The sequence below is a fragment of the Didymosphaeria variabile genome (genome assembly GCF_027946475.1).
Source record: "Didymosphaeria variabile strain IMI 356815 chromosome Unknown scaffold_8, whole genome shotgun sequence".
In the NCBI taxonomy this organism is placed as follows: domain Eukaryota; kingdom Fungi; phylum Ascomycota; class Dothideomycetes; order Pleosporales; family Didymosphaeriaceae; genus Didymosphaeria; species Didymosphaeria variabile.
The window spans coordinates 2,923,241-2,938,001 of record NW_026611627.1 but is presented as its reverse complement, the minus strand read 5'-3'; the positions used below and the strand labels follow the sequence as shown (position 1 = coordinate 2,938,001).

Here is a 14,761-nt window from a genome sequence, read left to right as displayed (position 1 = left end):
GGAGACTTGGTGAGGCGGTCGCTGGGCGAGATGGTGTATAAAACCACTTCAGTATCTAGGAGCGCCAAGGCTGCAAGTTACCCTTAGCGGGTAGGCCCTGCACATGTGAGTTCTGGGATGTGGTCGATGCGGCCACCGCGAAAAGGGGCACCGCACATCGCCCCGAGACGCGACGCTTGCTGCGTGCACCAGCGTGGGCGCCCTGATTGGCGTGGGCTGCTCTGCCATTCTGGGGGCGTGATGTGCGCCTGGAGCCGCAATCTCGACATGTGTGTGGCATCGCGAAACATGCATTGCTCGTAGAAGAGGGTGCACCACCCAGAGCACTATCAAGACGGTCCGTCGAGTCCCACAGGCATTGTTCGGGAGCTCGTGCTGTGCAGGACGTGATACACCGACTATCGTGTGGTCGAACATGCACTATGCAGATACGGCGTGTGGTGATAGAAGGACGAGGTCATCCTTGGCACATCAAACTGTCGATACTGTGCATGTTTGCAGCGTCGACCATTCCGCGGCAGATGTGCGGATGACAGCGACATGTACGACCCTCGCGCTCTGCAGCCGTGACAGACGCGGCTGCTATTTTAGGGCGTGCTCTCGCTGCATGGACTACGCGTAGTAGAGTCCCGGCACGGCCGCAAAGTGCTGCTCTCGTCGAGGCAGTGGAGGAGCGATTGCGCGTACAAAAGGACCACCGTCGACCGCCCGTTTCAGGTGGGCTCTGAACTGCAACGATCCGCCGCCGGTCCGCTAAAGGCTTCGCTGAGCACGTCACCCGCTGTCGCCCAGCGCCTCCCACAAGCACCAGTCTGCACCTCCTCAAGCGCGCCCGTGCTACGCCTGAGGATTCGCGTCGCTACTGCGCTTCGACCCCCGACTCCCGCTCCACACCCCCTGGCCTCATTTACCCGCATCTGTACTTTTCTCCCTCCCTTTCGATCGTCAGCCTGAACGAGTCGTCCCGTCTTACCTCTCGACTTTGTGTGTGCGCGCACCGTTCCTGTCCTACGCCGCCAGTCACCTCCGCGTATCCCGCACGAAATTTTTGTGCTGCGAACCCTGAACTCGCCGTAGTCAGCTGCCCGCGCCAGTAAAGCTCCACCGGTGACGCCCCCGACAAAGCGGCCATTTCGCTCTCTACCGCCTGCCTCAAACGCCGCCTCGACAGCAGCCTCCGCTGACTCTCGTCCTTGCACGCTCAAACACTGCGACCATGTCAGCCATGACAGACGAAAAGGTTCGCGCGTCGCTCGACAATGCTCGCGACCCCGCCCAGCCAGTGCTGCCTACCGTCAATCCAAATCTCGAGAAGCGGCCCCAGCCGCAACCCGACTCGTTGCACCCTGCAGTGTACATCTCGACATGGATTGCCCTCAGTTCCAGTGTCATCATCTTCAACAAGTACATTCTGGATACAGCAGAGTTCCGTCAGTCAATCTTGCCAATGCTATGAAACAATTGCTGACAGTACCACAGACTTTCGTACGTTCAAGACAAGCCCTCGCACTCCAGCTCCTGAGACTAACCTTTATAGCCATCTTCCTAACGACATGGCATCTCGTCTTCGCGACCGTCATGACCCAACTCCTCGCACGCTTCACCACCATCCTCGACTCACGGAAGAAGGTGCCCATGACGGGCCGCATATACCTCCGCGCAATTGTTCCAATTGGTATCTTCTTCAGTTTGAGCTTGATCTGTGGTAACAAGGCATACTTGTACCTGAGTGTTGCTTTCATCCAGATGCTCAAGGTAGGACAACTACGCGCTGGGCTACACGCAGGCATTGACATTTTTTAGGCTACCACACCTGTTGCCGTTCTGATCACTACCTGGACAATGGGTCTGCATCCACCCAACATGAAGACGCTCGGCAATGTGTCCTTCATTGTCATTGGTGTCATCATTGCCTCCATTGGCGAGATCAAGTTCGTCATGGTCGGCTTCCTCTTCCAAGTTGGTGGTATCATCTTTGAGGCTATCCGCTTGTCCATGGTAGAACGTTTGCTCAGCTCTGCGGAATTCAAAATGGATCCTCTGGTCTCGCTGTACTACTATGCTCCGGCTTGCGCAGTCATGAACGGCATGATCTGCTTGTTTACCGAGCTGCCTATCTTGACCATGGTTGACATCAACCGCGTCGGTTGCTTCACGCTTTTCGCCAATGCCTCGGTTGCCTTCATGCTTAATGTTTCCGTCGTGTTCTTGGTATGTCGATCTCTCCGCAACTTCGCACATCTGCTAACAGTGCCAAGGTCGGCAAGACGTCGTCTCTGGTCCTCACCTTGTCCGGTGTTCTCAAAGACATTCTCCTCGTCTTCGCGTCTATCATGTTGTTCGGTGACCCCGTCAGCTTGCTTCAGGCTTTCGGATACAGCATCGCCCTCGGTGGTCTGGTCTTCTACAAGCTCGGCGGCCAGAAGATGAAGGAGTATCTTGGTCAGGGCTCGCTGGCTTGGGCGGAGCTCGGGCAGACTCGTCCGATTCTGCGCAAGCTGATGATCTTCGGCGCCATAATCATCTCATTCTTCCTTATGCTCGGGTCTCTTGGGCCGAAGTACGCCCCAGACTCCGCTGACAAGCTCCGCAATGGCCTTGGCAACATGATGGGAGATAAGGCAATCTGAACGCTTCGATAGCGTCAATCATTCACAACATCCGAGGCCGGGTCATGGTGTAATCTTACAAATGCCAAAGGATTGGCTCCATAGGCGCGAGGGCGTTTGACTACCTCCCACCCTGTTCTGTTATCCTTGATCCGTGGCTTCGGCGACAACGGATTTATGTTTCATTAAGTGTTAAGCATAGACGCATAGGTATCTTCTTTGCCCCGCAGGCTCTTTCTAAAAGCCGCGATGAGGCACTTTTCTTTGGATTGACAGGCAATCACAGCGAAACAGATGTCTCGTCATACACCTAGGGAAGCTATGATGGATGAAAACTACATGGTGTTATAGATAGACCGCAGCTTCTGGACGAACTGCGCTGTACATGTACTAGCTTAATAATGATAATAGCCCGAAGAATGATTGCTTGGCCGTTTCTGTGAGCCTGTGCGTTCGTCGTTTTCTCGCTTGACTACAACTTTTCTGCCGAACCCAAGGCGGTGAGTGACGCTAAGTAGCCAAGCCGCTAGTTTAGCGGCATCCTCGCCCACACGACGAATTTCGAAGTGGTTTCTCTCGAACTTCAGTACTAACCCACAGCTCAACACCACCACAACTTCAGTGTTCAGTCAAAATGGGCATTGACCTCGACCGCCATCATGTTCGAGACGGGCACCGCAGTATGTGTTCCACCCCGTCGAGTCGGCGCAGCAATGCGCCGGCGAGCCGCTGTCCTCAGGACGCAACATGATCGAGAATGCGAATTGACGAGTTACAGAGGTGCCCAAGTCCGACAACCCCTACGTTAAGTTGTTGGTGCGCCTTTACAAGTTCCTGTCCCGTAAGTAAATCCGCTCGATTCACAGTCCTGGAGTGCTAACAGCGATTAGGCCGTACGGATGCGCCCTTCAACAAGGTTGTCCTCCGCCGTCTCATGATGTCCAAGGTCAACCGTCCCCGTAAGACAACCTGATAGCACACGCGCGAAGAAGACGGACTAACTGTCGATTAGCGGTCAGCTTGTCCAAGATTGTTGCGACTGCCGCCAACAAGCACTCCGCGGCGACGCACGAGGGCAAGACCATTGTCATCGTTGGCACCGTCACTGACGACAACCGTCTCCTTGAGCTCCCCAAGCTCTCCGTGGCCGCTCTCCGCTTCACTGCCTCCGCCCGTGCCCGCATCGAGAAGGCCGGTGGTGAGGTCCTCACCATCGACGAGGTCGCTACCCGCTTCCCCACCGGTGCCAACACCCTCCTCCTCCGTGGCCCCAAGAACTCTCGTGAGGCCGTCAAGCACTTCGGCATGGGTCCCCACAAGAACAAGAAGCCCTACATCCAGAGCAAGGGCCGCAAGTTCGAGCGTGCTCGTGGACGCAGGCGGTCGCGTGGTTTCAAGGTCTAAGCGCCTTGATAGGGTGGAGCTGTTTCCTTGGGTCGCCGGCGTGGACATGGTCATGGGTTATAGTCAATTTGGCGTGCATCATGTCTGGCGAAGACTCTTTTCCGGGGTTAAAAAGATACTCATGTTTGCAATGAAATGCAATGAAAGTATGCCATGGGCTCTCGGGGCTCATCGGATGATTCGATGAAATTTACCTTGACTGTGACAAAAAGTGCAACGTGAGAGTACAAGTTTCGCGATTGCCAGGCTTCCCAGCTGTGAACCCTATTGCTAGCAGATCGCACCAGCACACTGCTTATATAAGAATGGTGCCTCAGTGCCATGTATAATCGACACCCATACAGCACAGTGAATGCTCACTCGGGACTTTTGTCCATATCGGTTGCTTGTCTCTAACGTGACGTGCTGGCGCTCGAATTTTGACTTTTCAGAACCTTCCCCACCAATCGACCCAACTAAAGTACTAGCGCCCTTCCGTAATCGGAACTACGACTTCGCAACTCTATAGCACTGTTCAATACTTGAGTACATCGTGCTACACCCGGACGACGTGATCAAAGGCCGACAATATAACACAGATGGCCGATTCCAGGAAGGTGGGGGTGTTGGGTGGTGGCCAACTTGGCCGCATGCTCATTGAAGCCGCGAACCGATTGAACATCCAAGTCAACGTCCTTGACGCAGCAGCGTCACCGGCCAAACAAATCTCAGCACATGAGGGGCACATCGAGGGCTCTTTTAAGGATGCTGCAGCTGTCAAGAAGCTTGCCCAGGCTTGCGATGTCGTCACAGTCGAAATTGAGCACGTGGATACGCACATGCTCGAGGAAGTCGCGGGCGAGGTCGCCGTTGAGCCGAGCTGGAAGACATTGAGGACGATCAAGGACAAGTACGCGCAGAAAGAGTATCTGAAAGAGCATGGCGTTGATGTCGCGGAGAGTGAGGACCTGGAAGGCAAGGGTGTGGAGGGCTTGAAGGCTGTTGGTGAGCGCTTTGGCTACCCTTTTATGCTCAAGAGCAAGACCGAGGCGTATGACGGACGGGGTAATTTCGTTGTTAAGACTGCAGACGATGTTGATGCGGCTATCAAGGCATTGGGCGACAGGCCATTGTACGCGGAGCGCTGGGCCAACTTCAGGATGGAGCTTGCCGTCATGGTGGTCAAGACCAAAGATGGCGTCCTCACATTTCCCACCGTCGAGACGGTGCATGAAGACTCCATCTGCAAGCTCACCTACGCACCGCCAAGGAACGTGTCCAAAGCGACCACAGAGCGTGCCCAACAGCTCGCAAAGAAGGCCATCGGCGCCTTCGAAGGAAAGGGCGTCTTCGGCGTAGAAATGTTCCTCCTAAAAGACGACACCCTCCTCATCAACGAGATTGCCCCCCGCCCACACAACTCCGGCCACTACACCATCGAAGCATGCCCCCTCTCCCAGTACGATGCCCACCTCCGCGCCATCCTCGACATCCCCATCCCCTTCCGCCCTCCGCCTCCGCGAACCCTCCATCATGCTCAACATCCTCGGCGGCAAGACCCCAGATTCCCACATCCAAGTCGCGCACAAGGCGTACGCCTCGCCAAACGCCTCCATCCACCTCTACGGCAAAGGCGACGCCCGCCCAGGCCGCAAAATGGGCCACATCACCGTCACGGCGCCCTCGCTCGCCGAAGCAGAACGCGAGATCCAGCCCCTCGTCGACTTCGTGGACAGCCAGAAGGGCAAGCCTCTTGGGCCGCGCACGGGTCCAACGACAGAAGCGCCCCTCGTCGCCGTCATAATGGGCTCCGACTCCGATCTCCCCGTGCTGAAAGCCGGGCTGCAGATCCTGGAAAAACTACAGGTTCCTTTCACGGTGCGGATTACCTCCGCGCACCGCACGCCGGACTGGCTGCGCGAGTTTTCAAAGAAAGCGGCAGATAGCGAGCTCCGCGTGATCATCGGTGCGGCGGGGGGCGCCGCCCATTTACCTGGTATGTGTGCGAGCTGGACGACGCTGCCTGTCATTGGGCTGCCCGTTAAGGCGACGCACATGGATGGGTGGGACAGTCTCGTGAGCATGACGCAGATGCCGCGCGGCGAGCCGGTTGCTACGGTTGGGATAAACAATTCGACGAACGCGGCGTTGTTGGCGGTGAGGATTCTTGGGGCGACTGACTTGGCTGTTAGAGAGAGGTTGAGGGTGTGGATGGAGGGGAATGAGAAGGAGGTGTTGAGGAAGGATCGGGAGTTGCTGGATCAGGGGTTTGAGAAGTATTTGAAGGGGATGGGCAAGTGGTGAGTAGTGTAGTGTCTGCGATGAATGGGACCAGGCTAGGGTAGGAGAAAACGATTGATTCGTTCTGCATCTAGACTTGTTTTCATCGAAGAGTTCGACATAAGGATCTGTAGCTTTGGTAAGACTGACTAGCTCGATCACTCTTTGCAAACCATCTAAAGTGTACTCATGCGTTTATGATTAAAGATCGTCTAAATCCAGATGTGCCCCTTAAGCATCCAACAGCAACAGACCTATCTATATCTAAGCGCTAATTCGTACTCTACAGCTAAGTATATACCAACGAAGCCACACGCCATGTACTTACCCTTACCCCGAAAACGACCGAACAACATCCCCTTCCTCCTCTACCCACCTACCACCACCACTCCTCCTAAAAATGCCCCTTCCTACTCCCATCCGCACAAAGTAACTCCTTCACCTCCCCCGCCGCACTCGGAAAAGCGTCCTCACTAACCGCAGGCTCAATCTCCTGCCACGTAACACTAACCTCCAACCCAGGCGCCTCCTCACTCGTACAGTCGGTAAGATCAACGTTTTGCTAGATCCCCCATTAGCCCTTTCCTTTCCTTACACTACCCTCCTCTCACCCACACCCCCTCACTGCTAACGAAAGGAGATATCCTCAGACATACCTTAACAACCCTCCACCTCAGTTCACTCTTCAAAAAACTATACACATCCCCTTCATCAAGGCTAATCAACTCCCCACTCCTCGCTTGCGCCTCCAACGCCGCCGTCAGCGGAATCGCACTATGCGCCTCTTGATTCGCCTGCGCGCTCGCTCCCAGGATGGACGTCGTGCCCACGAACCCCGGACTGCTAATCCAGCTGTCCACGCCCCCCACCGGCGGCCCGAAGAACGCGTAGATGGAAAGACTGCCCGGCGAGCGGAACTCGTGCACTTGGATATTGAGCGTGTACGCGCGCTTGCCTGCGAAGTGGGGGGCGCCCGTGGTGGCGATGCCGCGCTTCAGGTTGGAGAGGATTTGGTTTGGGGGATAGGAGGGGAGGCGTTGGGGCCGTAGAGGGCGTTTACGCGGGCGATGAGGGAGGTGGAGACGCCGCGGGAGTTTAACTTCGTGGTGTTCCCCGAAAGATCGATCAGGTCTGGATACGTGTAGCCGAAGATGGTGTGGTCGCGGATGTCGTCTGACGTCCAGAAGTTGCCGCTGTCGTCTTTGTGGAAGGGTTTGAGAGCTGTGGGTAATTAGTGACAGTGCAGGTGGGGATGGTGGGGGGTGAGATACGTGTACTGCCGTTGACGTTGAAGTTTGCGGGGGAGTAGAATGTGGGACTTGGGGTTGTGAAGTCTGTCACCCACTCGTTTGGGTTCTGTGTCATGATTGTAAGCGTGGATTTGTCCTCGATTATGAGAATGAGAATGAATGGAGGAAAGGTCCCATACCAGAGCTTGCCACATGGCTAGCAGTCGGTCGACGTTACTGTCATCATCAGTACGAATAACTTATACTCTCTCGCCACCTACCAGTGGTGCAACCAAAATGATGGATCGAACGCAGAATAAAACAGCCAAGTCATCGATCCATCCTGACCAACCCCATCATGGATCGTCCCATGAATGCTCTCCATACTATCTCCCGGTATGAGTTTAGTACTCATGTTCAGGTACTCATGCTGCATAGCAAGCAAATTGTAGACTCGCGACTGCATGCTCGATCTGTTCTCCTGCAGTGCCTGAGCGGCTTTGGTATTGTTGCTCTGGGCGTTCTGATCTGCCGTGGTGGGAGCCCGCACTGTCTGAGGGAATTCCTTCCAGCGTTCCTCGCCTTCTGCTTCCTGCAAGAAATCAGCTCAAGCATAGATTCTTGCGACGTCTGGTACGTACCCAATCTGGTATAGGATGAAACTTGTACGAGTGCAGTGGGTTTGTTATCGTCACTGTGCCATTCGGCATGGTCACGTTGACGGTGTCAGCCTGCACACTCGCAGGTAGCGTTCCCTCTGCTTCTTCTGGGGGAATGGCGGCCCAGTCCCAATATGGAAGTCTCAACGAGGGCAGAGCCTTCATGTACCGGTCCTTAAGTTCTCCGTTTGATAGTTCGGATATAGCTTCGCGAGCATTCAGGTACAGAATTTCCTCAAACAGCGCAAGAAAAGGTCGGTGCCACGTAGGGAAAATATTGCTGTCATGTGTGCAGTAGCCAGAGTAGCGGCTCCAGTAGTAGTCATCGCCGTTCACGCCATCCCACGGTACAAATGGGCGACCGTGAATTCCTACCATTAAACGTTAGCCTTTATTCGTTGCTGGAACTGCAAGCCATGGCCTTGGTGTCGATCTCTTCGTAGCGCGTATCGATAACTACATTCCTCGCGTAGAACATGGCGACGATGTTGATCAAAACAACTTACCAGCGATCTGGAAGTAGGAAAGCTTGTCGTTCTGGTCAATGTCTTGAAACCTCTGCAGTCCAAGCAGGAAGATGTTCCACTGATCCGGATGGTTCTTTTCCAGGTCACGTATTTCGAGCCGCGGGTACACTGTACGGTCTCCCAACCCTGCGATTCCCAGCACAGAGAAGATGCCATCTTGGCGTTTCGAAAGGCTAGAGATGTTCTCGACTATGTGCGGTCTTGAGATCGAGTCGACAGATGTGGATATGCTCAAGGCACAGAGATAAGCAATGGATAAGAGAAGTGGCACGAAAGGTAGGCGGAAGTTCGCCATAACGAAGAGTTATGAACGTGCAGAAGCTCTCTCGATGTACTTAAGTACCCGTGAATAGTGATAGACAACTGCAAAGTCTGAAAGACTGCAATGTGAGCAGGCAAACAGAAGCAAAAGTACCTGCGCAGGACTGGAAACACAACATACGTAAAAATGCAGGAACGTGCGGTGACGAAATCAAACATCGCCGCCGTGCCCACGCACAGCTGATCTGGGCATGCGATCCAGCTCACACAGCCTCGCCGATTTCCGAGATGGGTCGACGAACCGTGATTACGTTCTCAGCTTTCCTCGTGTGGAAAAGCTTGTTTCTGACAGCGCTGGCCGGCCCGTCCATATGAGAATCTTTGTATGCCAAATCGGGCGTAAAGCCTAGGAAGGACTCACCCAATGCCTGCTTGAGAAACCTGCTGACGCGAATGTAGTTGCCCCTGGAAAGTGTGTCTGATCCTGGTTGAAAAGATGATTGCAAACGAGAAATTACCCTGGGGTTTGAAGCCTTGCCCATCGTACTGGGAAGCCATGCTCTAGCATGTGGTGGGCCAAAGGGTATGCGCAGCGTGCTCCTCCACGAGAACGGCGGTCTATCTGTGCGCGATCGAGCAAAAAGAAGCGAGTGCAGAGTAGCTCGGTTGTAACGACAACATTGAATGGCGCCGAAGCAATGGACACGGGGACATGTCGTACTACCATCAGGTTAGGACTGGCAGCTGCGATGAACGGCTGGACCAGCGGAACGTTGAGCGCTCAGCTGCCTCCGATGCGATATTAGACGCTTCTTCGTCATTCCATTCCCGTCGCTATGGGTATCAGCTCTCAAACACATCAATGTTCCTCTTCCCTTCCGGTTCTCGTTTGTACACAATCTCCACCGTTCCACAACCGCGCTTCCGACTGGCAAGCGCTAGAACTCAGTCCATCTGCAGACTACGCTGCAAGACTACTCAAGGAATGTAACCTTCCAAGCGGGTGACACTTGACAGGGGCGTTGGGAACAAGCGTTGTTGTGCTACTGCTGAGCAACGGTTATCACACGTGTGTGCCCATTGTAATCTCCCTGAGACGGCATGCAAGGGCGCCTGGTGGCGATAGTAATAACAGTTGATTGGAGAAAAGCGGAAACGGTTTGGGGCGCCCAGAATCAAAGTACTCGACTCATGGAAATAGCACTTCAGTTCAACTGTCACGGTCAGCATTTGCACAATGTCAGGAAGCGGATGCTTCATCCAGCCGAGTGCAACGGAGCTTGTTTTGCTCTAGCGTGCCATGTCGATATGGCATGCACCAATGAACGACAGAGATGAAGATAATATTGTGAATAACTGGAACGGCAGGTTTTGCCAATAACCCGCAATGGTGGGTATTTATCTCGTGACCAAGACAACTATCTTCCAGCCTCGAGCATGAACGCCCAAACGCCAGATTGAAACCTATACTACAGCCTTGCGTACGAGATTGAACCGTATCATCTATTCAAGATTAACACAGTTCGTGGAATTGGCAGACCTGCGGTCCGAAGCATGGGAGAACACAAGCAAAGCTTGATGAACCGATATGTCCCTCATGAATCGCCGTTTTAACCTCTTTCTACAACGCCGTCGAATCGTTTGCGCCACACTGTGTGCAATCCACGGATTTTGTAAGAGATTCTTCAGAGCCAGGGTTTGGCCGGCGTAGAACGATAGCGCTCGTGCCGTGGCGGGCCTTGATGATCGGATGCATTCTACGCATTGTGTTCTTCGCCCGAATCGCCATGATGCATCTCTGTTCCGTGGAATGCGTCCCCAAATGCTGAGTCGTCGACTAGATCAAGTCCCATGTTATCGTCACCCACGTTCGTGTAGTCTGCTAGTGCATCTCCGGCAGTGTCCAGATTGTCGAAGCTGCCAAAATCCGCAGTATCAAACATGCCTCCGACTTCTGCGTCAACGTTGGAGGTCAGTCCACCAGCGTCCGCTGGAGCATCGTTGCTGGTAGGAGGCTGTGCATTGTTAGCTCCCGATTGCTGAGCATGGCCTTGATTCTCTACCATGACCCATTCTGCGTCGCCCTTGCCGTCATTGTTGGCCATCCCAGACATCTCGACGTCAAGATCGAGCAGATCGTTTGCAGCACTCGATGGGTCAAGGTTAGCAGCTTGATCGCCAGATGGGTTTTGGACTGTATCGCCAGCAGCAGGGTTGGGAGTAGCCACAGCCGATTGCGCTTGGCTCTGAGGTTGAGAAAGCGGCGGAAGTGATATGTTTCCGATCGGAGTTCCCAAAGAGCCCGAGCCGAAGTCCAGAAGGCTGGTACCGTTATCGCCTTCAGCATTTCCATCTTGCGCAGAACCATTCGACCCTCCGATCGCATTCGATGGCGTTGAACCGTTGCCATTGACTTGTACTTTCGCGGGTGATGGCTGTTGTGCCTCGATAAAGCCACCTTTCTCTACGCAGACAACCAGCTTCTTCGTATCAAATTCTACTCCAAGTGATTCTTCAAGATCTGCAACCACCGCATCGGAGGGGTCGGGACCATCGTCATCAGGATTAGCTGTGCGTGGCGAATCACGTAATCGGCGTTCGGCTTTGATATAAGTGCGTGACCGTTTCAATGCTGCCATTTTGTTGGCATGTGCGGACTTGAGCCTCTCAATCTCAGCCTTCTCCTTGGCCTCGTACTCAGAGACCCGTTTCTCGAATTCCTTGAGCTTCTCTGGCGTCAAATGTGAATAGCTTTTGATCTTCTCGCCGTACTCGGCATTTAGATCTCCGTTCTTGTCTATGGGCGCTTCTCCAGTTGCGGCCTCGAGGATATCCGCTGTCAGCGGGGCGAGCTCACCCATTAAACCTATTCCTAGATCGATGGGCTTGATCTTGGGAAACGCATGTGGTGAAGAGAATATCTCCTCCATCCATTCATGATGCTGCTTGTACCTTGAGAGGCTGATATCCCGAGGGGTCATAAAATCAAAGGTATCCTGCGTCGCATTCTCTTCCTCGTCGAACAGTGCATCACCAGGTGCGGCTCCAGCTACTCCGGGGCGTGGGGGTTGCGCCGTTCGAACTCTCTTGGCTGGAGGCTGTTGTTGAACATATGGATTCCTATTTGACATGGGATTCGCACCATACAGTGCTGGCTGTGTCCTGGCGCCAGGCGGTGCGAATTCGACCTTAGGAAAGTTTGCGGTATCGCCGAGCATGAACTCTTTGCGGATCAATTGGCCAGCTTGTTGCAGTTGTCCCCGAGTAGCTAGTTGTTGTTGTATCTCCCTTGTCATGGGTATGTTCTGGGCGGGTATTCTCATATTGGGCTCCGCCATGCTGTAATGAACCAGCCACAGCTTGTCATCGAATGAGCGTGGTCCACTGGTGATCCTGTAGCGAAATCGTGCATGGGCTGCAAACGGCTCGTGTGGGTAAAAGAAACCGCTCTTATGAACCAACACTTGAAGTTGCTACGGCAGGTTAGCGTCTTGTACGGCTCCTTGAGCTTGCGGAGACCTACGAAGCCATTCAAGTTCATTTCGTACGACAGCTCAGCATCGGCCCATATCAATCCATCAGATGCAAAATGCGTTCCCATGCGAGGGGGCTGCCACATGAGCAGAGCGGTGCCGTCTGGCGGCGGTTGCGCAAAGAACGTCCACGCAACGGGCGCAGCATTTCGGGTAATCTCAGGTGCTTTCGTGAGAAAATCAAGCGCTTGCTGAGGCTGCAACGACGGTAGAGTTGGGAATCGGTAAGAAGAGACCAAGTGTATGTGGGGAAGCTGTAGGGTTAGCTACATGGCGCAATCGAGGCATGGGCGCGCTCACCAGTTGGTTCGGTACCTGTCCGCTGGGGTCTGCCGGAACATTGTAGGCTTGATTCATGCCGTACATGGTGAGTGAGATTCAGGCGACAACAACGCCGCGTCAAGTGGGCGTTGGCAGGTGGGCGTTGTGCTGGCGCGACGTTGGTGAATGTCTTGGACATTTCAGTCGCGTTCGCATGGATCGCGCCTGCGCGAGCCTCAACGCCCGGGCCAAGTCTCATCACGTGATACCCCATCGTCTGCAGGGCCAGTTGACAGTGAAAAGCGTCACGACTCCATGAACACAATCATTTCAGCCATTACACATATGAGGTATCAAAGGATTCATATTACATTGCTCCACCGTAAGAAGCTACTTTGGGCAACCCGTCACTGCCTGCATACTGCCAGACTGTCGCAATTCGAAAGCCTCATACTTCATGTGAATAAGCATATGTGAGACAACGGAGCCACAAGTGCCCATGCTTCTTGAGTCCTACCACAATCCATGTACCAAGGCCTGCTCCGTCTTGAAGCAGTGCCAGGACGGTCTTTAACAGAAGAATCTGTGCCTTCATTATCCAACCACGTCTTCTTTTCCCCATTCAATCAACTATTTTCCGGCATGCGATCCTAGACGAATTGGTCGAAGCGCACGCCTACCGACATCCTTCAGCCAAGCATCCTGGGCCCGTTGTTCTTGCCCTTCTTCTGTATGCCAGCACTCATGAGCTGACCAGTGAAGGTCGGCTTAGGCTCGTTTTGCTGTTGCTTCTTGTTGTTGTTATTGTTGCGATTCTTCCCATGCTTCCCATGTTTGTCGTCGCGCTTGGTGGTGGCCTTGACTTCGGAGGTAGCGCGTTTGATCAGAACAGGGTGACTGCCAATGTACTTGCCCTGCATTTCTTTGGCAGCACGAAAGTAATCGTCGGTATTTGAGAAGCTTACGAAACCGTAACTCTTGCTCTTCGTGGTGCGCTTGTCTCGAACTACATGCGCCTTAGACACAGATGGGTACTTCGAAAAGGCCTTGAGAAGCGAATCGTCGGTGACCTCGCCGGCCAAATTGCCGATGAAGAGACGCGGGTGTAGGGGGTCCCATTCGAGGAGCGACTGGTCTTCCCAAGTCTTTCCACCGCCTTCTCGGATGACCGTCTTCTGCTTGCCGGTGCCACCTGAGCCAGCTTCACCGTCTGGTGCCGAGCTCGCCTCGACGCGCGCAGCAGCCGTAGTACTGGCAGGCTTCTTGGCATTATCGTCCCGTGTGTATGCGCTGTTCCATTCGGCCATGCGCGCCTCTTGTTCTGGGTCGTAGTTGCTCTGATACTGGCTCACTGCTGGCGGAGCAGCGTACGCTGCCGCTGGTGCTTGCGCGCCATAGGCTTGATAGGGATTGTAGTAAGTATTATTGGACGTGTAAGCTGGAGCTTGATAAGGGGCGCTCACAGTCGGCTGAGAGTACATGGGCGAAGGCGTGGACGCCTGCGAAGGAGGAGCCTGGGCAACAAAGCCAGCATATGCAGCCGTGTTGCGCCCGGCCGTGTTGTTCCTCGACGGTGGCGCAGAATATGTCGACGGCGGCGGGCGCGCAGGCAGCGACGGGTGCGGCTGCAGATTGTCTCTGTAGCTCATGGTGAGGCTGCGGTTAGAATATCACCAGATCTCTGCTTGTAGTGTTGACGCGCGGCGGCGTAGAGGCGCGAAGTGACGTCGGCGCGTATGGAAGATGCTAGGCGCGGTGGTAGAGGCTCGTGATGCTGCAGAGTATGACTTGCAGTTCGGCCGCGGGGGAGATGCCGGTCCTGTGAAAGCAAAGCGTGCAAATGCCGCACCGGTGTATGGCCTGCCTCAGTCGATGCTGACGGAGCAAATGCCAAGACTTCCCGAAAGCAGCGCAGTCGGCCTTTGAAAGCAAAGCGTGTGGATATGCGGGCCGACAGCAGCTTATTGTTGCGATGTGATAATCTGTTGGGCGCGGAATCGATTCAATCGAGCGTGGCTA

General features: G+C 54.3%; 6 protein-coding genes across 6 annotated transcripts; 3 read left to right on the top strand and 3 right to left on the bottom strand.

Annotated features, from left to right (window-relative positions):
• Positions 1-1,216: 1,216 nt before the first annotated feature.
• On the top strand, positions 1,217-2,630 carry N0V89_011203 (uncharacterized protein; the record flags this gene model as incomplete). The annotated part of the gene is made up of 4 exons (XM_056219936.1): positions 1,217-1,430; positions 1,538-1,755; positions 1,804-2,211; positions 2,259-2,630. 4 exons carry the CDS (start codon positions 1,217-1,219, stop codon positions 2,628-2,630), a joined length of 1,212 nt encoding a protein of 403 aa, XP_056067063.1.
• Positions 2,631-3,243: 613 nt separating this feature from the next.
• Positions 3,244-4,013, top strand: N0V89_011202 (uncharacterized protein; the record flags this gene model as incomplete). Its single annotated transcript, XM_056219935.1, has 4 exons — positions 3,244-3,289; positions 3,388-3,450; positions 3,500-3,568; positions 3,622-4,013. The coding sequence occupies 4 exons, from the start codon at positions 3,244-3,246 to the stop codon at positions 4,011-4,013; spliced, it is 570 nt and encodes a 189-aa protein (XP_056067062.1).
• Positions 4,014-4,591: 578 nt separating this feature from the next.
• N0V89_011201 (uncharacterized protein) lies at positions 4,592-6,296 on the top strand (the record flags this gene model as incomplete). Its single annotated transcript, XM_056219934.1, has 2 exons — positions 4,592-5,347; positions 5,436-6,296. The coding sequence occupies 2 exons, from the start codon at positions 4,592-4,594 to the stop codon at positions 6,294-6,296; spliced, it is 1,617 nt and encodes a 538-aa protein (XP_056067061.1).
• A 970-nt stretch (positions 6,297-7,266) lies between these two features.
• N0V89_011200 (uncharacterized protein) lies at positions 7,267-8,982 on the bottom strand (the record flags this gene model as incomplete). Its single annotated transcript, XM_056219933.1, has 6 exons — positions 7,267-7,493; positions 7,550-7,628; positions 7,702-7,738; positions 7,783-8,093; positions 8,143-8,531; positions 8,667-8,982. 6 exons carry the CDS (start codon positions 8,980-8,982, stop codon positions 7,267-7,269), a joined length of 1,359 nt encoding a protein of 452 aa, XP_056067060.1.
• A 1,723-nt stretch (positions 8,983-10,705) lies between these two features.
• On the bottom strand, positions 10,706-12,847 carry N0V89_011199 (uncharacterized protein; the record flags this gene model as incomplete). The annotated part of the gene is made up of 3 exons (XM_056219932.1): positions 10,706-12,341; positions 12,413-12,678; positions 12,782-12,847. 3 exons carry the CDS (start codon positions 12,845-12,847, stop codon positions 10,706-10,708), a joined length of 1,968 nt encoding a protein of 655 aa, XP_056067059.1.
• A 584-nt stretch (positions 12,848-13,431) lies between these two features.
• On the bottom strand, positions 13,432-14,391 carry N0V89_011198 (uncharacterized protein; the record flags this gene model as incomplete). The annotated part of the gene is made up of 1 exon (XM_056219931.1): positions 13,432-14,391. The coding sequence occupies one exon, from the start codon at positions 14,389-14,391 to the stop codon at positions 13,432-13,434; it is 960 nt and encodes a 319-aa protein (XP_056067058.1).
• Between the last annotated feature and the right edge of the window lie 370 nt (positions 14,392-14,761).